General features: G+C 47.1%; 1 protein-coding gene across 2 annotated transcripts in view; it reads right to left on the bottom strand.

The window, feature by feature from the left end:
• The window catches only part of DENND1C (DENN domain containing 1C), a 48,792-nt gene that overhangs the window by 23,761 nt on the left and 2,912 nt on the right, over nucleotides 1–22,119 (bottom strand). For both annotated transcript variants that reach the window (XM_053371077.1, XM_053371079.1), the window contains exons 2-13: nucleotides 21,244–21,308; nucleotides 15,371–15,414; nucleotides 13,651–13,700; nucleotides 12,439–12,558; nucleotides 10,313–10,382; nucleotides 10,104–10,184; nucleotides 8,806–8,895; nucleotides 7,524–7,574; nucleotides 5,079–5,189; nucleotides 3,677–3,777; nucleotides 2,003–2,048; nucleotides 234–335 (exon numbers count right to left, since the gene is read on the bottom strand). In XM_053371077.1, coding sequence (XP_053227052.1) covers nucleotides 234–335; nucleotides 2,003–2,048; nucleotides 3,677–3,777; nucleotides 5,079–5,189; nucleotides 7,524–7,574; nucleotides 8,806–8,895; nucleotides 10,104–10,184; nucleotides 10,313–10,382; nucleotides 12,439–12,558; nucleotides 13,651–13,700; nucleotides 15,371–15,414; nucleotides 21,244–21,308 — 931 coding nt within the window. The remainder of the gene's footprint in view (nucleotides 1–233; nucleotides 336–2,002; nucleotides 2,049–3,676; nucleotides 3,778–5,078; nucleotides 5,190–7,523; nucleotides 7,575–8,805; nucleotides 8,896–10,103; nucleotides 10,185–10,312; nucleotides 10,383–12,438; nucleotides 12,559–13,650; nucleotides 13,701–15,370; nucleotides 15,415–21,243; nucleotides 21,309–22,119) is intronic.

Here is a 22,119-nt window from a genome sequence, read left to right as displayed (position 1 = left end):
AGTGAAAGTTCAGTACTGGAAGCTAAACTTTGCATACATAAAAAACAACTGTTAGAAGATAGCTGTGATAATTCGAGGCAGTGGGGAGGAAGAGAGGCTATTAGTGGGAGAAAAGAATAAAGGAAGGAAACCACGAAGGACCCAGGGGAAGGACCCAGAAGGACATCAAAACTACCTGCGCTATAGTTTATTATTGTTATTTATTATCATCATCTTATGAAATCAATACTAACTACATCACTTGGGAGGTTTTCCAGGTCCTGGAAGGGCGATTCAAAGGTGTTGCTGTCAATGTTGAGAATGACGACATCTTCCAGGGCCTTGCTCCTCACTCTCTGGAGGAATCAAAGACAAAAGAGAGAAACTAAAAGAGAGACACCACTTGCTCCTCTATTCGCTGCCTTTGGAAACCACTGTCATGAATGTTAAATGTGACCCAGCTCCACTTGATCTCTCACCACTCTTGGGGAGGGATCCCTGGCTCACAGCACTGAGTTGTTCCTACAAACTGGGCACGATGTCTGTGCTCTGCCTCCACAGTTCCAATTTCTGGACACCATGGGAGAGGAGAGTGTTTTGGTGCTTATGTTCTGCTTGCCGGTTTCCCACAAGCATGTGGTTGGCCACTGTGAGAACAGGATGCTGGACTAGATGGACCATTGGCCGGATCCAGCAGGCTATTCTTAGGTTCTAAGCATCATAGAAACAGAAGAGATGGGTTGGGCCAAAGGACTTATACTCAACCCACCAAGGCAGGACCTGCCTGCCTGCCACACACCAAGCCTCCATCGACCTAAGCCCAGGATCATGTCATCTGGACTGCACAAGCATGTTAGGATTTTTATCTATCCGAGCTGCTCCAGCGAGTGGTACTGTTGTACCATGTTTTTGTATGCATCATGTGAGTGTCTGAGAGAGTGCGAGGCAGGAAGTCTGAGTACTGTTGGAAGTTGGTTTGACTGAATGTGTTGCTGTTCTGTAAAGGGACCCCTGACCATTAGGTCCAGTCGTGACCGACTCTGGGGTTGCGGCGCTCATCTCTCTTTATTGGCCGAGGGAGCCGGCGTACAGCTTCCAGGTCATGTGGCCAGCATGACTAAGCCGCTTCTGGCGAACCAGAGCAGTGCACGGAAATGCCATTTACCTTCCCGCCAGAGTGGTACCTATTTATCTACTTGCACTTCATGCTTTTGAACTGCTAGGCTGGCAGGAGCTGGGACCGAGCAACGGGAGCTCACTCCGTTGCAGGGATTCGAACCGCCAACCTGATCAGGAAGTCCTAGGCTCTGTGGTTTAACCCACAGTGCCACCCGCATCCCTTTGTTGCTGTTCCGTACAGGTGCTCAAAGAGCACAGACGTGCTGATAGAGTCTTTGTATTATAGACTGTAAATAAAGTAGTTTTAGAGCTACTGATTGATTCTTTCTTCTGCAATGATATGTCAGAAGACGAGTTGCTTCTCTCAGGAGAGAGGGGTCACTTATCACCGGTCTCTCTGGACTGAGGGAGATTTACAGCCAGGGAAGACCACCGGAGAGATGCCCCGATGACTTGGGAAGTTGGCAGCCTTCCTGGGCGTGTTTCCAACAGTCCAGAGTGATGGAACTATTGACTGCCATCAAAGAAGAAGGCTGCAATCCTAGAGGTTTAGGCCCAGAATCCTTTGCAATGTCACTGGCAATGTCAGGCATGACTTTTGAATTGAGACTGAAGTACGGAACAAACAGACTTTGCTCAACAGTACCGAACAGCCCACACTACAAGTGACCACAAAATGGCAGCTGCCCTGGGTGTCGAGGCTCCATTAATGTTGACCAGAGCTTCTTCCCACCCACCCAACCACCCGTCCGTCCTCTTGCACCTATTCATGGAACATGTGGACTCCCCTACTCTTCGTTACATGGATGTTCTGTGCTTCTGGGGCCAGGGATTGCAGGACTCAGTTGCAGGCTCATGAGAAGTGACCTGTGAGGCCAGGGGCAGAATGGATTGGCAAGCTCACCTCCATGAAGCTGGTGTGGATTCCTATGAGGTAGGGCATGGGGGCACTGTCGAGAAAAGGAAGGAAAGAAAGAAAGAAAGTCAGAGCTGGTTCCAGATTCGGGTGGGCTCAGAGCCCCTGGCAGAACCGTCCAGATTGCACCCCCTAGCCATGGACAAATTAGCTCTTCTTTCCGCCTCTCCTCCATCCTCCACCCTCTACCCCACTCCCCCCCCGATAAAGACCCTCTATTAAAACCTTTTCTTATGAGGCAATAATCAATATTTTTATTTAAAGACAACATATGCTTTAGCCGATTTTGCACCCCCCCTCGTCTATGGCCCTGGTGGGGCCCTTCCTCACCACCCCCTAGCTACGGCCCTAGGTGGGCTCCATTGAACCCTGCTTGACTTACTTTGCCCCTAGAGGGGGGGAAAGACATGACCTTGAGAACAGAGAAATGTCCTGTGGGGAGCCACACCCAGGCTCAAAAACAGATCAGATTGGTAAGGGCTTTCCAGGGAAAACAAATGTTACTTCTAGGCATTGCCTTTCATTTCCCACTTACTCACTCACACACAAATATGAAATTGATGTCTTTAAACACACCAAAGATTCCTGCTTCTAATGTGCATTGAAGTTCACAGCTCACATGTCTACCTTTGCAATGAATTAGGCACGAGGACCTCCTATATTCACCCCTAGGCCGTGGGAAGGGTCCTGGGAAGGATCCAAGCCTCCCCACAGCGGATGCCAGAGACAGGGAGGGGGGCAAGCCCAGGGGTGAGACTACAGGCAAAGACTTCTTTATCTATTGTTCAGCTCTCGGTGCTCCACTTTTCTGTCCTTTGTCTATAACAGAGACTTGATTTGAACTACAGCTTCCCAAATCACAGCAGCAGAGACTCAAATTGTCAGGATAAGAAACAGCAACTGGCTGCTGAGGGTCTATGCCTGGTGCCTGCCTTGTTCTCGCTGTTGATTCATTGCAGACATCACTATTGCTGCCTGTTTATAGGCCATTTTCCCAGCAAACACCCCACAAGTCAGATGCCAGGAACAGGGCTGGATTGAGGTTTGATGAGGCCCTAAGCTACAGAAGGCAATGTGGCCCTTTATATGTCCAGCTGTCCTTTGTCAACAACAAATTGTTGCTGCTTTTTGTGTTGAATATATGCTATATGGTAAGTGATGGACTTAACAGATATCTAAAGCCATTTGTACATGTTGCCATACGACCAGTCCATGCAGAATGTAGGCACCCTATATACAAAAATGAGCAAACCAGTGATATTTTAGGGAGCAGGCTAGCAGGCGAGACCCATTACCTACATCATAGGAGCCTACACATCTCAAAGCACTGTTGCTGCATGTAGGTTTTTATTTTATTTGTTTTTTATCTTATATTTTGGAAATGCACATCCAGGTTTTTTTCCCCTTGACATTTTTTTGGGGGCTCCACTTGGGGCCCTAAGCTATAGCTTGTTTAGCTTATATGTAAATCCGGCACTGTACAGGCAGGAGCTGGGACAGAGCAACGGGAGCTCACCCCATCGCCGGTATTCGAACTGCCGACCTTCTGATCGGCAAGCCCAAGAGGCTCAGAGGTTTAGACCACAGCACCACACACGTCCAGCTTTCAGTCTTACCCCCTGCCCTGCCCAGTGCTTCAAAAAGAAGAAATGAAAAGCTCACCAGCAGTAGTCAAGGAGGTGCGAAGGCAGCACCGGGATGTAGATGTGCTGCCAGTGCATGGGATACAACATGGAGAGGGAGGCCTGAACACAGGCTGTGAGCTGCAGGGAGAGAGAGAGGGGTTAGGAGATTTCCCTTAGGATGGCCTGACTATGCTCAGAAGACCACAACCACCCTCTAAGTTACAGCCTGTGCCTTTCAGGGGTGGGTAGGTGGGTGTCAGGCTAGCCTATTTTCCACTATGTCCATGTCACCACCGCTAGACCTCTCCCTATCAGGCAGCCCCCCACTCAACTCCCAGACCTCTGCTCCTTGCAATTTGGGGCTTGAGCCACAGGAGACCTGGCAACTCTCTCCTCCCTGAGACCTGCGACACGGCTATACAGCTGCAAACACAACATTTTGAGTGTGTTTTGAATGCATTCCAGAACTGTGGGTGTTATGAAGTTCTCACCCTGGGCCAGCAGGGGGATACTGTAGATAGTTATGCAAATAAGGGATCGAAAGTGACGTTCAGTGATTGGATAGTTTTAGAAAATTGTTACAGTTACGTTGTACTGGAGCTCTATATAAGCAGGCTGACTGAACCCTTCAGTTCAGTTCTGTCCTGGCCTGTGAATAAACAAGAGCTGTTTGAAGAATCGCTGTGTCGTCTGATATGTTCACCCACAACTTAACAGTGACACTAGATGGCAATGGTGAGCTAACGGCAAATTCAATATACCGTATTTTTCGCTCTATAACACGCACCCGACCATAACACGCACATAGCTTTTAGAGAAAGAAAACAAGAAAAAAAATATTCTAAATGAAACAGCGGATGTATGATTTTTGTGGTTCATGCTGTGGCCACAGACATGTGATCTGACGGTGAGTTTGGGGTAGCCCAATGCAAAAATCCTGAGGATCCATGTGGATCTGTGCTTTGTAACCACGTTTTAAGTGGGGAGGGAAGGAAAAGCACTCAAGGAACAAGGAACACGCGTGGGGTGGGTGGAGAAGGATGCTGTTAATAATGCAGAAGAGGGGTATAAGAGGAGAAGGCTCCTCTCCTCTCCCGCTTTGCTCCTTTAAAGCAAGCAGGCTCTCTGTCCCTCTCTCCTCCCCACTCAGCGACTCTTCTCCCGCTTTGCTGTTTCAAAGCAAGCCACGGAGGAGGGAAGGAAGGGGAACCATGGATCCTCTGCTCACGACTGCAGCAGATCCCCCCGCCATCCGCAGGCATTCGCTCCATAACACGCACAGACATTTCCCCTTACTTTCTAGGAGGAAAAAAGTGAGTGTTATGGTGCAAAAAATACGGTATATATTTTAAACTTTTTTCTGAAAGCATTTTCACAGCATTTTTTATATGTGATTCCACCCTCCTATCCCACACCTCCAAGCATCCACTTGTCCTCACCGTGCTGAGTTTTCTGGTGGTGAGCAGGATCCGTCGCTCGTGGAGCAGGCTCGCATACAGGCGTAACATGTTGTTTGCATCCACGGCCACAACAAATTCTGTCAGGTTCCTCTGTGGGAAGGAACCAATGTCCGGTTAGACTCTCCAGTGAAGATTTGGCACAGTCCAGCCCCCCCCAATTGTTCTGCCCTCTGTACTCTGTGTCACTCATGGCAGTACAATGCACCCAGCTCTCTTTGTATTCAACTTCTGTCATCTTTTTTCTAGGAACACCATGACACCAGGAAATGCCCAGCTACAGCACAGTGTCCAGGCACAAATCGCTTTAATGTTTGGGAAAATCCAGACATATGGCAACCAATGTCGGAAGTGTAGATTTTAGCGAATTTCCTTTTTAAAAAGCTCAAAACCATCATGTGTTTTTTGTGGGGGTGGGTGGGGAGATTTTTCAAAAAGCTCCACATTTTGGGGCAAAACCTTCATATTTTGCAATAAAAATAAATATAAAAGTGCTTTGCCATAAAAAGCACAATATCTTTTGTGTTCACTGGGTCCATCTTCTGGGCGATGTATTGAGGATTGAATCGAAATTTAAATCTCCTATCCCCTGTGTATAGGAGAAATACTAAAAGGAACAGTGTGTATCCGAATGCATTTTGCAAATTATCACTCATTCGAGCTGCAGTCTCTCCTTTCTTAGCGTGGACCAGCTGTTCCAATGTCTATGTGCCTCACCTCTATTTTGCCTAGCAACTGCTGTGCTTAAAAGCATCCTGATGGTGGTGTATTTTGACTACTGGAGTGAAAGGCTCAACCTGGTCCTCTCCATACTTTCGGCATCTAATTCAGTTGGTCTCCAGCAGAAGTCTTTCTCCCATCAACTGCTGCCTGATCTTCTGAAACTAGAGATAGCAGGCATTGGACCAGGGAGCTTTTGCTTGCAGGTCTTGTGCTCTGCCATTGAAATACAATCCCTTTCTCTCCTCTTCCATCTCTTGTGCTAGGAACAGGTCCAACTCTTGCATTGCTTACCTGTCCCAGCAGATGTCAAGGCAATAAACAACTATTTTACTTTTAAAAGACAACTGTTTAGGGAAGTTTTTAATGTCTGATGCTGTATTGTTTTTAATATTCGGTTGGAAGCCGCCCAGAGTGGCTGGGGAAACCCAGCCAGATGGGCGGGGTATAAATAATAAATTATTATTAAATTATTATTATAGCTGTTTAAAGTGCAGCAGTGATGTATGGAAGTGAGAGCTGGACCATAAAGAAGGCTGATCGCCTAAAAATTGATGCTTTTGAATTATGGTGCTGGAGGAGACTCTTGAGAGTCCCATGGACTGCAAGAAGATCAAACCTATCCATTCTGAAGGAAATCAGCCCTGAGTGCTCACTGGAAGGACAGATCGTGAAGCTGAGGCTCCAAGACTTTGGCCACCTCATGAGAAGAGAAGACTCCCTGGAAAAGACCCTGATGTTGGGAAAGATGGAGGGCACAAGGAGAAGGGACAACAGAGGACGAGATGGTTGGACGGTGTTCTTGAAGCTACCAGCATGAGTCTGACCAAACTGCGGGAGGCAGTGGAGGACAGGAGTGCCTGGCGTGCTCTGGTCCATGGGGTCACGAAGAGTCGGACACGACTAAACGACTAAACAACAACAAAAAGTGCAGCAGCAGTGGCCTGTCCACAAAAATCCAGCAAAAATCCCCATCTTGCCCTCCTATTCCCACTTTTCACAATCCCCTCCTTCCCCTAGGTTGCACCTGACTATGTTTGCCATTCATTGCACATTATACTCCTGCCCAATCCCCAACCCTGCTTGGAGAAAATGCCCTTTTGCAATGAATCACTCTTCTCTCTATTTTGAAATCTTTGTAGCATTGCCAGACCATGTCCTTTCCCAGCCCATTCAGGGCTCATCCAGACTTCCACTTTCCCCGCCACTTTGAGCAACTGTCAGTTGGGTTTCCTGCAGTTTGACGTCTGCTCCAATTCAGTGCGAAAGAGTGAGCTTTCCAGTGACGCAAAGAGAAAACCACTAGCAGAAAATATCTCAGAATCATGCTTTCTAGGCACAGGGAAAGAAAAAGTGTGGGTGATCTCTCCTTGCCACTCTACTGCAACAAGAGCTATTGTGTTGGCAGTCACGCAACACACAAAATCTACAGCCTGCTCCCCCTCTTTTTCCTCCTCAATGTCATCTGGTTTTTCTGGGGTCGCCCCCTACCATGTGGGAGCTGAAGCGGATTTTGGGCACCAGCAAGGGAACTAGGCTTGTGTGACCTACATTATGCCACTCTGGTGGATTAAGGCTGATGATTAAGGAGACATGATTTCCACAATTGTGAAAGCTGGTGCCTCTCTCTTTAGAAAGCAAACACTGCCCCTACAAACCACAACCACCTCTCTCAAAGCTCCATGAGACACTGCAAATGTGACTTACACTTTCAGGGATGGTGGGGAGTTTGCCTTGGTCAGGGGCAATGAAATAAACCTGGAAGAGAGGAAGAAAGAGGTTGGTGATGATCTGGTCCAGCTAGAAGAAGACTCTGAGAAACAAAAATTGTGGCAGTGGTCCGAGTCTCTCTTTCTCACACACCCCTTATTTTTATGGATAGTAGCTGACTGGCCAACCAGCATATTACACCAGTTCAAGCAATACATTAAATAATAATAAATAAATAAATAAATAAATACAATTTTTTTTTATATCCCGCCCTCCCCAGCCGAAGCCGGCCTCAGAGCGGTTAACAACAATAAAAGTAACACAGCATTCTAAAATCAATTCAGTCTAAAACCAATTCAAAATCAAATTAATGGCAACCATTGGGCTAGAGTTCTGTGAGGATTACCAAAGGAGGGGGTCAGACCAGTGCCTTGGCCAAAGGCCTGGTGGAACAGCTCTGTCTTGCAGGCCCTGTGGAAAGTTGTCAAGTCCTGCAGGGCCCTAGTCTCTTGTGACAGAGCGTTCCACCAAGTCGGGGCCACGGCTGAAAAAGCCCTGGCTCTGGTTGAGGTCAGCCTTGTGGCCTGGGACCTCCAAATTGTTTTTGTTTGAAGACTGTAAGATCTTCCGTGGGACATACCAGGAGAGGCGGTCCCGTAGGTACGAGGGTCCTAGGCTGTATAGGGCTTTAAAGTTTAAAACCAGCACCTTAAACCTGATCCTGTACTCCACCGGGAGCCAGTGCAGCTGGTATAGCACAGGGTGAATGTGATCCCACGACAAGGACCCCGTAAGGAGTCTCGCCGCGGCATTTTGCACCCGCTGGAGTCAGTCTCAAGGGCAGCCCCATGTAGATTCTTGGCTGATCTCCCAATAGGAGATCTTGGGCATCCCCAGAAAAAGGACTCTTAAAAAAAGGACACAGATTTGTATAAAGGATGCATATATGCAAAACTAAATGCAAATTTAGAAAATTACTATAATTTAAATAATCAAGGGGTCTTGGGGCATCTTAAAGACTAACACATTTATTATAGAAGAACTTTTGTGGACTCAGACTTGTTAGTCTTTAAGGTGCCGCAAGACTTAGTTGCTTTTGCTGCAAGAGACTGGCATGGCTACCCCTCTGGGAAAAAAATTAAATAGAAATACAGTAGGGCCTTCTCTGTCTGCTTTCAAGATGCCAACTGCTGGTGGGCAAAATCAAGGTGCTCTCCATTTTTAGGGTTCTTTATTCCTTGTAAATGACACAAGCCCCCCCGCCCGACTCCTGACTCACTGATGCAGTCCCACAGTCCAGATTCTGGCTCTTGTCTTGTTTGTTTGGATCCTTCTCAGTGGAAATTTTCAATTTGGTCATCTTTAGATCCTTGCAAGACAACAAGAAATGGTTAAAAGGGGGAACACATACACCCCACAACAAATTAAAAGAAGATGGATGAGGAATTGTTTACATTTTTAGTCTTTCAACAATAATGCATCCATTTTTTAAAACAAACACACCTTTGTTCATTAAACTCCACATACTTCCACTTCCATATAATTTGGAGGCATCATAGAAAACATTTTATACCAGTTTACTAAATTGAGGAATTCAGGGACATTGACATAGACATTGGAACAGCTGGTCTGTGCTAAGAAAGGAGAGACTGCAGCTCGAATGAGTGATAATTTGCAAAATGCATCTGGATACACAGTGTTACTTTTTGTATTTCTCCTATACATGTGGGATAGGAGGTTTAAATTTCAATCTACAGATTTAATCCCCAATCCATCGCCTACAAGATGGACCCAGTGAACTCAAAAGGTGTTGAGCTTTGTATGGCAAAGCTTTTTTTGAAAAATTTTAAGGTATTGCCCAAAAATGTTGAGCTTTATTGGGTTTTTTTTGTTTTTGCAAAATCTCCCCCATAGAAAACACACCACTGTGATGGTTTTGAGCTTTTTAAAAAGGAAATGGCATCAGCTGCAAGTGTGTGTGGTAATTATCAGGATAAGTGCAGGCTAACTTTACTGACAGTTGTAAATAGACAAATTCTGTACACTGCCTAAAATTTCCTTGACATCCATCAGATGTAAAGGACATAAACAATGATCTGACTTTCAGAAGATATCTGAAGGCAGCTCTGTATAAGGAAGTGTTTAATAAAAAACACATTGTTGTTGTTGTTGTTAAAATTTAAGACTCTCCTCCCATGGCATTGTATTGAGGGAAATTCTCCATTTGCACCTCTTGGGGGGGGGGAAGATTCCCTCCTAATGCAACTTCAGAGGGTGAAATTTCTCCCTGGGATGAAGTGGGGGAACAAAGATTCCAATAATTATCACCCTCCCCACTAACCCTTTCCTGTGTATAGATGCAGGGATGGCGACATGCCAGGGGTCCTGCAAAATGCAAAGATGCCCCCCTTTGACTCTTGGAGTGCCCCCATCCCTCACAGGAAGCCCACACAGTTGTTTAAAGGCACTACCAGGAAAACAACAAATCATGGCACCTGGACTCAAAACTCAGCTGTTTTAAGATTTTTGCTTATCTATAGGAGCAGATTCTTCTGTGTCAGAGAGGTGAGAACTTACAAATTCAAGGCTGATGGGGCTGCTGAGGTCAGGCACAGGATGGAGATAAAGTGCAGACAAGAACACATCCAGCTCTGTGAACTAGTGAGAGAGGAGATAAAGGCAGAGATTGGTGTTTAAATGGGAATGCTAGGAATCTAGGGTGGGGGTGGGAACAGCACGGGACAACTTGCTGGGCTCTGCAAGGAATCCAGAATTTCTGCCCTCACCTGCTCCTTGGCCAAGTTGTCTGCGATGTAGTTCAAGATCTTGTAGAAAACTTCAAACCAGGGTACGTAGCTGCAAAGAGAATCAGCATCAGGGGCACAACTGACCAAGCAAAGGGCTAGCGCTGTCTTTAGCATATGCGTTGCCGGGGTGCAAAAATCTGCCCAGTGCTCCCAAATTTAGTTTAGCCCCCAAATTAAGACCACCACACTTAAACTTATAAGTATTGCTTAGGCACCTACTTAGGAGAAACATCAGGCGTGTCAAAGGTGCCACTGACCTCGCATAGCAGCTCAACAAAATACGTAACATAATATTTTGATGCAAGAGTTAATTTGGTGTGCACGGCACCGTTGAGAATGACAAGCGCTGTTGTTGTGAATGACAAGTGCTGCTGGCGGCGCAGCGCGTCTTTGGTAAATGAGCGCACAAAGTCGAAAGTCCTTTAGTGAAAGAGTAGGTATACATTTTGGTAATACAGTGGTACCTCAGGTTAAGTACTTAATTCGTTCCGGAGGTCTGTTCTTAACCTGAAACTGTTCTTAACCTGAAGCACCACTTTAGCTAATGGGGCCTCCCGCTGCTGCTGCGCTGTCGCCGCACAATTTCTGTTCTCATCCTGAAGCAAAGTTCTTAACCCGAGGTACTATTTCTGGGTTAGCAGAGTCTGTAACCTGAAGCGTATGTAACCTGAAGAGTATGTAACCTGAGGTATCACTGTACAGTGGTACCTCGGGTTAAGTACTTAATTCGTACTCCAGAAAAGCCATTGGGGCCTGTACTTCCTTAGCTAAGTATACAAGCCAGGGTGTCTAATTATAATTTTATTATTATTTATTATTTATTGAATTGATATACCACCCTGTACCTGGAGGTCTCAGGGCGGTTCACAGAAAAGATCAACATAAAAACCAGAATATATATGATCAAAATAAAAACAACCCAATAACACCCCCCCAAAAAAGAGCCACATTTTAAAAGGGCATAGAGAAATGAAATTGGCCCCATGCCAACTTAGTGGAGAGGCACATGGGTAACTCTGTGGCAACTGGGCTTCTGCGACGGCTTGCACCTGCCTGCACTTCTGCTTAGTCCAGGTGTGCGGAACCTCTGCCCTCCAGATCTTGTTAAACTACTGTGCCCATCATCCCTGGCCACTGGCGACGCTGGATGGGGCTGATGGGAGTTGTAGTTCAGCAACACCAGACATCAGGGTCTGATTGAACAATGAGGAATGGTGGGAGACGGCAGCTGGGGAACCCCCAAGGGAAGAAGAAGTGTTTGGATTTGATATCTCACTTTATCACTACCCGAAGGAGTCTCAAAGCGTTTAACAATCTCCTTTCCCTTCCTCCCCCACAACACTCTGTGAGGTGAGTGGGGCTGAGAGACTTCAGAGAAGTGTGACAAGCCCAAGGTCACCCAGCAGCTGCATGTGGAGGAGCGGGGAAGCGAACCCGGTTCCCCAGATTACGAGTCTACCACTCTTAACCACTACACCACACTGGCTCTCAGGGAACCCCCAGGGGAGGAGGGCTCAGAGCCTGGGGACTGGTGGTGGGACACTGAGGAGAAGTCAAAGGGAGAAGGCTGGATGCTGAAGGGGCAGCAGGGTTTAGTGAGCAGGAAGAGCCTGTGACAGGGAACAGTTCAGGCTCTGGGGCAGAAGCAGAGGTGGGGGTTCAAGGGGCTGCTGAAGAATCCCAGGAGTCTTCCTCTCCTGCTGTTACAAGCTTCCCTCTCCTCTGGTCTCTAAGACCGCACAGAATAATGAGGAGAGCAGAACAGAGACCAGGGGTGTGCAGGCATTTGGGAAATATCCAGGAGATGAGGAGATTTACAGGGGTAGAAGGCAAGGAACCTTCAGTCCTGGCAACTGCTCTATAGGGGCAAGACCTGCTGGGAAGCACTGCTGGGTTGTATGCCATTTCCTTGAATAAAGAGTGAACTTCACTGACAACTGACTCTGCTTCTTTATGCTGATCTACATCTGACTGCAGCCCTGACACCCAGTGGGCCAAAACATTTTGTAAGTTTGGGGGTCAATCCACACCAAGAAAATGCTTCCCCCCGTGACATGAAAATTCCCATCCATGAGAAGAGGCTGAGGAAGAACAAACCATCCTACCTGAGGATACACAGGCAGGTGCGGAAGGCCACGGCCAAGCGGCAGAAACCAAAGCGTTGCTTTCCGTCCATATCGGTGAGTACAAAAGTGAAATGTTGGATCGTGGGGCTCTCCTTGACCCTTAACAAAGAAGTGGGGAGACTGGGTAAGGGGGTGCCGTTTTGGAGAAAGATTGCAATAAGTTGGCTAAAGCGACAAACTGCTAATACAGTAGCACATATGCTTTGGTAGGCAAAACCCAGTGAGATGAATGCACAAAGCTATTGTTTAAATGTCATATGAATGCAGGAGGAGATAATATTCTCCATATATTCAGGCTGATAGGCTAAGAAAGAGGTAGCCACAGGTCTATTTTTCTGCAGAGCAAAAAAGTGAGTAGGGAGGGGGCATGATAGCATCTTATATCATTGTGCAATGTGTAAATGCTATTAATTTGCTTCTTATTTCCAGACGGAGGCTTCCTATCACCCCCAAACACAAAATGTTTCCATGCAGGTAGTTCATCACATGCAGTTCACACCCAAAATAACAGGTACTGTGTTGTTCAATAAGGAGATCAAAGGACGTACCTGCATGTGGGAACTTCTGACCCCATAATACAGTTGTACCTCGGCTCCTGAACACCTTGGGAGTCCCAATGTTCTGGCTCCCAAATGATCGAAATGAGTGTTCTGGTTTTTGAACGTTCTTTTGGAAGCCAAACGTCTGACAGGGCTTCCGTGGCTTCGGATTGGCTGCAGGAGCTTCCAGCAGCCAATCAGAAGCCACACTTTGGTTTCTGAACGTTTTGGAAGTTGAACGGACTTCCGGAATGGATTCCGTTTGACTTCCAAGGTACAACTGTAGTTGGAATGGGAGAGAATGGTTTGTCAATGTGAAGCAGAGGACAAAAAGTTCCCTCCAACGAGGGTAGACTTCTGCAGGTCCATATCCACAAGGGAAACTTGTTACACAAGGATTGATCCTGATCGCTGGGGTGCTGTTCCCAGCTTCATGAGGGTTGCTAATTGACCAGGAGAAAAGTGCTATTGTGACCAACAGCAATTTTATCCGTAGAAATCAGCAAATAATGCTTCTTGTTGTGTGGCGCTCTGCGCATCATATTGCTGCCAAAGGCACCGCTTGCAACAGCTGGTTTGAAGAGCTGGCGAGCCTAAGTTGCAAGGGTGCATAAAGTGCATGGAGACCCCATTCTTTCAGGCCACCACATACCTTTCGACATCAAAGGGGAAGCAAAACTTGGGCAGTATCTGGATTGAATCCTACAGGAAGAGAGAAGGATCCTCAGTTATTACAGCCTGAACCCGGCAGACAAACTTAAGAGGCACCTTGAGAAAAACCTTCGGTTGGCAAGGAGGAGCCTGCTGCACGTACGGAATGATCTGAATTTACAGCACAATCCTAGGCAGGCCTGCTCAGAAGTGCCCACCCCAGTTCCATGGGGCTGAGTCCCAGGCAAGTAGCACTGCAGCCCTGGCCTCCTTTGCAAGTTGAATGCCAATCATTTGCAAAGCATGCAGTGTTTCCCCACCTGCTTAGAACCAAGAGTGAGGGGGAACTATTGCCCTCCAGATGTTGATGGACAGCTGCTCCCATCATCCTGGACCACAGGACACCCTCCAGATGTTGCTGAACTGTAAATCCCCACCCTTGGGCTTATATGGTGTGTGTGTGTGTGCACCTATCTGCCTGGCAAAGTTCCTAGGGCTGTTTCCAGATACTCCACAACGTTCCTCCAAAATCTCTCCTTGCCACACACACAGTATTTCACGTTTAAGTAAAGGTTGCTTATGCAGCCTTGAATTAGAACAACTTGCCTGGCAGCCATAGGAATTCCATTGGGTAAGTGGTATTTCACGCAAGAGGACTGGCACAGCAGCCAGCTTGCTTTGTAGCCTGCAAATTGAGAATTCTTCTGTGTTGCCAAGTTACTAGCCTACATGGTAGTGCAAATGGCCTCTATTTAATATCTTCCAATGCCTTTAGCTTCTATAAGCTGTTTAATTGCTCCCATTTTATCGTCATGCCAGGAAAAGCTTCACCTGTTTAATTTTTGTGTGTCTGGTTGTTTCCCCAAATCCAGAAGAAGAAGAAAAAGCTGGTGACTCGTGAGCATGTTAACGGAGAAATCTGAGGGCTCCCTTGGACAAAAAACAAGGACACCAGCCAGGAAGACCAGAGCAAAACAGCAGCCAGTAGGCTTGGTCTTTATTGAAGACTGTCGCGACAGGACTCCCACCTGCCACAAGGTGGAACAAGATGGAAGCCCCGAACAAAAGAGCCCCCAAACTTTTATTAGCTGCTAATCCCCATGTTACACCCCCCAAACTACATCACTCATGCATCACGGTTACATCATGAAAGGGGAGGTCTGGTGGCAGTAATCTGAGCATCCTGGACCCTGCCCCATGGTTCTCCTTGCCCTCCACCAAACACCCATCAAATGTAACAAAAGAGATCTTTCCATTTTCCTGTTTCCCAGCCAAGTTAATCACACCCTTTTGTCTTCATCTGGGTTTCTTATTTCTGGAATGGCTACCTGCCTGGCACTCAGGTATCAGGATGCCAGGGATTATCACTCAGGCAGAGGGGCTGCTGAGTAGCTGAGCTCACATGTCTATATGAATTTCTGAAGTTTTCCCTGTGAGCCAGTAGATAGGAACATTTATCAGTGAATTGTTACATTTGGTATCGTGCAGCAAAGGCCCTTTGAATAGATAGGAAGAAACTGTGATGCAATGTTTTGTGGGGACAAATCACAGAAGTTACAAAAGCGATTGTGCTGGTTTTGGTAGTGGGCTGCATGTGCATGATATCTGCTGGAGGGGCAACCCCCCCAACCTATACATAAATTCCTGCAACAAGCACATGCTAGCAATTATTTTGGAATGCAAAGTGGAGTTGGACAGCAATTGTGCAAAGGGGGACTGACCTGGTCATCGAACTCCGGAGGGAACTGTCTAAGCACTTGAGGATCTGCACAGGGAAAGAGAGCAGAAGTCAGCAAAGACATAGCCCATTTCAGATGGATTTATAGGAGAGCCAAGCTTGCTTGGGACAGGCCGCAGGAATTATGATTGCCACTGTTGTCCTCCTAAAGCTGACTGCTTAAACATTAGGAACATAGGAAGCTGCCTTGTTACAGAGTTAGACCACTGGGTCCATCTAGCTCAGAGCTGTCTGTATCAGAGGCAGCCAACATGGTTCCAACTGTTGCTGGATTTAAGCTCCCATCATTCACCCTGACCAGGGACCAAGGTGCTGATGGGTGCCAGTGTTCAGCTGCATTTGGAGGACACCCTATTGGCTAGCCTTGGGTTGTCAGTGGCTCTTCCAGACTTTCAGGCAGGAGTCACACTTTTGCTTGCCCCATATTTTGATAGGATTGGATGCCAATTAATTTCCCCAAGTCCGAGAGCTTTCCTCATCGTTCCATGGCTGTGCCTTGGGAAAATCCAATTTTACCCATTGAATCAGAAGCGCAGTAAGCAAAATACCTCTTTGGCTTGTCTGCACTTCTGATGAGATCTGATTCAGTGGGTCAGATCTGATTTTTGCAAGGCACAGCCATGGAACAGAGAGAAAAGCTCTCAGACCTGGAGGAATTCATCAGTACACAATCAAAATATGGGGCAAGCGAAAGTGGGAATGAGCATTGAATCTGTTTCCATCTCCAAGTTCATATTTATCTCAAAGTAATCTTTTAGAGTCTTTTGGGCCTTACCAATTATTTGCTCATTCCTCAGCAAATCATCATTCATTCTCCATCTGCAGGATCCCTGCAGAGACAATTTCATCTCCAAAAACACTGCATTGTGGTCTGAGTAAGTCTTAGGGCATATTTCCACTTGCTCCCACTGTTGTTATTTAACAGAAACAGGACCCGTTTTCTGTCCCCTGTCCCTGTGAAAGCATGGTTCCTGTTCGGTCTCATTTCTTCCAACCTCTAGAGGAGATGCTGAGAATGCATTTTTGAAAAAATATATGCAATTATGCAATCACACCTACACAAAGTTGTTTAGTTTGCAGCTCCCCTCACGCTCTCCTGGGTGGATGTATCTTGACAATAATACATGCAAATGCATGCCCATGGACATACAATTCCCTCTGAGGGTCTGCAGGGGAGAGCAATGCAAAAGGTCCCAGATTATCTCCAGTTAAAAGGATCAGGCAAAGGAGGACTCTCATTAGAGCAAAATGGGACAGTGCATCACCAGCCAGAGACCCCCCCAAGCAGACATCTCAAACTCCATCCTCTTCCAGAACTCTCCCCCAATCCCATGCAAATCAGAGGTCGCAAAATTAAATATTATTTTAAGCAGTTTTATGGTCAGTTCACTAACATCTCTTTGCTCCAGAAGCCCAGTGCACAACTGATTTATCAAAGAGTAAAGGAAGAAGGTCTTGTTGTAAGAATAGGATGTTACAAAAACATCTATTTTCATTTGTGGACGTGCTAGGAATAGTGCAGTTTCCCCTCCGTTTTGTGTGTAGTAGTAGTAGTAGTAGTAGTAGTAGTAGTAGTAAAAAGGTAAAGGTAAAGGCACCCCTGCCCGTACGGGCCAGTCTTGACAGACTCTAGGGTTGTGCGCCCATCTCACTCTATAGGCCGGGGGCTAGCGCTGTCCGAAGACACTTCCGGGTCACGTGGCCAGCGTGACAAGCTGCATCTGGCGAGCCAGCGCAGCGCACAGAACGCCGTTTACCTTCCCGCTGGTAAGCGGTCCCTATTTATCTACTTGCACCCGGGGGTGCTTTCGAACTGCTAGGTTGGCAGGCGCTGGGACCGAGCAGTGGGAGCGCACCCCGCCGCGGAGATTCGAACCACCGACCTTTCGATCGGCAAGCCCTAGGCGCTGAGGCTTTTACCCACAGCGCCACCCGCGTCCCCAGTAGTAGTAATAATAATGTATAAATAATAAAATTTTATTTATATCCTGCCCTCTCCAGCCAAAGCCGGGCTCAGAGCAGCTAACAACAATAAAATAGAAATCCATTTGACTCAGGGTTCAGAGCGGCTAAAAACAATATAATAGAAATCCATTTGACGAAACCTGAGAGCAGAGATGCCCTAAATGAGAAACCCTCTGTACGGTGAACCATGAGGCCCAATACCTTGGTTAGCTTTTGCAAGCTACACGGTTTAATTTTGGCCAGGACTGCCTAACTCTGAAACTGGTTTTCAGTGCTAGAAAGCGGCAACAGCTGACAGAAAATGCCTCCAGCCCTTGTGAACATTTCCCTAACCACTGAAGAGGCACAGCCCCATTGCAGCTGAGATTCGAGGCCTGGCTTCCAGGCATGCATGAGACCAGTTGCACAGACTAACCTGCACACACACACACACACACAGGAAGGAGAGAACCGGATGGGACATGATGAAAGAGTTTCATGCTGTCTTGGGCTGCCTCTGGGCAGAGACGGGTTTCTCCCTTGCCGGCTTCCTTGAGCAGGAGAGCTTAAGCGGAGACTTCCCTTTCCCCCCTCTTTCTTATTTTTAACAACCATCCAACGGTCATTTTAAGCCATCTGGAGAAAACCACAGCAGCAAGGGGGAAGGGGGTACATAAACTAAGCACTATCTCTGTCAAATAGGGACACCTGGAACTGGAAGAGGCGCAGGTGGATAGGGACACCAGTTTCCTTACGTCAGAGGTTTCCAACCTTTTTGAGTCCACAGCTCCCTTGACCAACTCCATTCTTTCTGTGGCACCCCTGTGGGGCTCAGGAGCCCAGTTCTGTCACCCCTTGCCCGCAGAGCTGGCAGCCTCTCTCCCTCTTTAAGACACCCTCTCTTGTGGAGGGTTCCCCCAGCCTCCTATCCTCTCTCCTCTCCTTAGGAGTCTTCTGTGCAGCTACTGCTGCTGCCCCTGGTCTCTGAGCTATATCTCTACTGCCCCAAAGAGAGAGCTTATAGCCAGGTCTGCTGCAATAAACACCTGTTATGGCCTCAGTGAAGAACAAGAATGAGACTGGAAGTGCTGCCTGAACAAATGCCGGTTCCATACAGACACCATGTGATTTTTGTCCCTATACCAGGCTAGTTCCAGAACTGGCCCACCCTCTATGGGCCACTTTGAACAGGTGGCTGGAGCCGCTCACCTGCCAATCACCCAGGACCGGATTTAGGTCTGATGAGGCCCTAAGCTACTGAAGGTAATGGGGCCCTTTATATGTCCAGCTGTCCTTTGTCAACAACAAAATGTCGCTGCTTTTTGTGTTGAATATATGCTATATGGTAATTTATGGACCTAATAGGTATCTAAAGCCATTTGCACATGTTGTCATGCAACCAGTCCATATATTTTATCTTATATTTTGGAAATTTTATCTTATATTTTATCTTATATTTTGGAAATATATCTTATATTTTGGAAATATTAAATTTTTGGGGGGGCCCCAAGAGAGTGAGGCCCTAAGCTATAGTTTGTTTAGCTTATATGTAAATCGGCACTGCAATCACCCACTGCCCTATGATGTTGTATGATTCAAATTCAAATATATAATTGAGAGCACACTCAGTGCATTCTGGGTTCTTTCTCTCAAGCCCCGGCTTTAAGTTGCAGCTGCAAAAATTCCTGCTGAAAGTGGGGCATGCATTTGGCATTGAATGCAAGTGCAACTCCTGGCAGGGTCTGGCAACACTCCAGAGCTCTGAGCAGGAGCTTGCAAAGGAAGAATCGAGAGCCTGCCAGTTGCTACTCTGCTTGGTTGCTTTACCTGCTCCACACCTGATGTCATACGATGGCAGGTGGGGGGGGGGGAGATGGCAGGTGGGGGGAAACGGCCTTGTGGATCAAATTAGGACTCAGCCCAGGCCTAATGTGGTCTGCAGGCCAAAGGCTCCCCATGGCTGTCATAGCAGAACTGAGTGCATTTCTATTTCAACAGTTTCTGTAAGCTGCTTTGAGAGCCTCTCGAGGCTGTACAGAGGATATAAATATGATAAATAAATTGCCAAAATTACATGCCCCTTGAGTTTCGTTCCAAGCAGGTACAGCAGCGGCAGGCTGTTGGTTGTCCCCCACTGTTGTTGGATGGCCAGCAGTCGTGAATGATGGAGCTGGAGTCAAACAACAGTGGAACCTTCCTGGGGTACTGAGTTGTTGGCTAAAGACCCCTCTAGTCTACTGTCTTGTTCTGAACTTTAGCCAGCCAAATGCTTCTGGGCAGCTCACATTGATTGTCCCACCCTGGCAACTGGTTCTGAGTGATACACTTCATCTGAACATAGAAGCTGTATTCAGCTATCCCAGCTTACTCCCATTTAAAGAGCTAGCCCTCTGTGACTTTGTCTAATACTCTTTTATAACTGTCTAAGCCAATTGCTATCGCTATATTTTTCAGCGCCCGCTGAAAACATTCTTCTTTAGGCAGAACTGGATGATACAACCCCATGGGCACCACTGGATAGCTCAGTTGTCTAGAGTGTGGTGCTGATAACACCAAGCTTGCAGGTTTGATCCCTGTATGGGGCCAGTGCCAGATTTACATATAAGCTAAACAAGCTATAGCTTCGGGCCCCACTATCTTGGAGGTCCCCAAAAAATTTAAACGGGAAAAAAATTGATGTACGTTTCCAAAATATAAGATAAAAACAAATAAAACCAACATACAGCAACAGTGTTTTTTGTTGTGTAGGCTCCTATGATGTAAGTCATAGCCTGCTCCCTAAAATATCACTGGTTTGCTCATTTCTTTTTTAGGGTGCCTACATTCTGCTATTTATAATTATTAGTAGTAAAAGGTAAAGGTACCCCTGCCCGTACAGGCCAGTCGTGTCCGACTCTAGGGTTGCATGCTCATCTCGCTCTAGAGGCCGTGAGCCGGCGCAGTCCGAAGACACTTCCGGGTCACGTGGCTAGCGTGACGAAGCTGCAGCCGGCGAGCCAGCACCAGTGCAGCACACGGAAACGCCGTTTACCTTCCCGCTATAAAGCGGTCCCTATTTATCTACTTGCACTTAGGGGTGCTTTCGAACTGCTAGGTGGGCAGGAGCTGGGACCGGACGACGGGAGCTCACCCCGCCGCAGGGATTCGAACCACCAACCATACGATCGGCAAGTCCTAGGCCCTGAGGTTTTACCCACAGCGCCACCCGCGTCCCTATAATTATTAGTAGTTTGCATCATATATTTACACCTATTATTATTTCATGGTTTAGAAGTTTCTAGAGACTAGATTATGAGTCTTTGTAAATTGTGTTTCTAAAGGAACTTTTGTTATTGCTAAATGCCAGTGTGTTTGCATTATTAAGTTTGTTATGAATAAAAAATCATTTTAAGTTAGAGCTTAATAATGATTTCACTATTAATATACTTCTTAATTGTATTTCAGTTCAACAATTACTTTGATAAAATACATATTTTGTTAGGTGCAAATGGCTTTAGATACCTTTTAGGTCCGTAAATTACCATGTAGCATATAGTCAACACAAAAAACAGCGACAATTTGTTGTTGACAAAGGACAGCTGGACATATAAAAGGCCCCATTACCTTGAGTAGCTTAGGGCCTCATCAAACCTAAATCTGGCCCTGGGAGCAGCTGCATATTCCTGCACTGAAAGGGTTGGACTGGGTGATCCTCAGGGTCCCTTCAAACTCTACAATTCTATGATTTTGTGATTGGGATGTGGATGAGATAGCAGTGATACAGAAAGGGAAAGGACTCACCTTTGACTTGGGATGATTCTCAGCCCACTTTCCCCCAGCAATTGCTACCTGGAGCCTCCTAAAAATCTGGCCCACTGATACACAAACATCCCACCCCAAGAAGCCCCACTTCCTACCATAGATGAGACTCACCATCTTCTGCAAGCGTTGGACAGGCAGCTTCGAAGAACAGCTCAAATATTTTCTGAGGATTTTCCCTGAGGAGAGAGAAGAGGGACCAAGGAACTCAGAGCCGGTAAGAAGAGGCAAGAAGAAGAGCTTTGAGCAGACCCATGGATTTATTGGACAATATTTACAAGGATGAGAAGTGTCTCTCTCTGTATGGGCAAAGCAGCAATGAGTTCTGGCAAGAACTCACAGATCTCACAATATTTTGACGAGTTCTCGTGAGCTCCTGAAGGAAACCACCGCCAATGCCTGTGCTGCTTCTCCATTGGTGGTGAAGGTGGCAGGGTAGTTGGTGCACCAATGGGGTCGCAGCCTCATGGGTTTCTCATGCCTGAGGCAGTGGCCTCACCTCACCTCATGGGTGGGCCAGGCTCCTCCTCAATTCCTCCTCCTCTCCAGCTTTCTTCCCCAGATCACCAGGACCCGAAAACTCTCTCTCTCACACACACACATAACTTTCTACCTCTCATATTCCTCCTCATTCCTCCAAATGCCACCCTTAAAGGTAAAGGTAAAGGTACCCCTGCCCGTACGGGCCAGTCTTGACAGACTCTGGGGTTGTGCGCCCATCTCACTCTATAGGCCGGGGGCCAGCGCTGTCCAGAGACACTTCTGGGTCACGTGGCCAGCGTGACAAAGCTGCATCTGGCTAGCCAGCGCAGCACACGGAACGCCGTTTACCTTCCCGCTGGTAAGCGGTCCCTATTTATCTACTTGCACCCGGGGGTGCTTTCGAACTGCTAGGTTGGCAGGCGCTGGGACCGAGCAACGGGAGCTCACCCCGCCGCGGGGATTCGAACCGCCGACCTTTCGATCAGCAAGCCCTAGGCGCTGAGGCTT

Source organism: Podarcis raffonei, chromosome 17 (genome assembly GCF_027172205.1).
Source record: "Podarcis raffonei isolate rPodRaf1 chromosome 17, rPodRaf1.pri, whole genome shotgun sequence".
NCBI lineage: Eukaryota > Metazoa > Chordata > Lepidosauria > Squamata > Lacertidae > Podarcis > Podarcis raffonei.
This window is presented reverse-complemented; position numbering and strand designations above follow the sequence as displayed.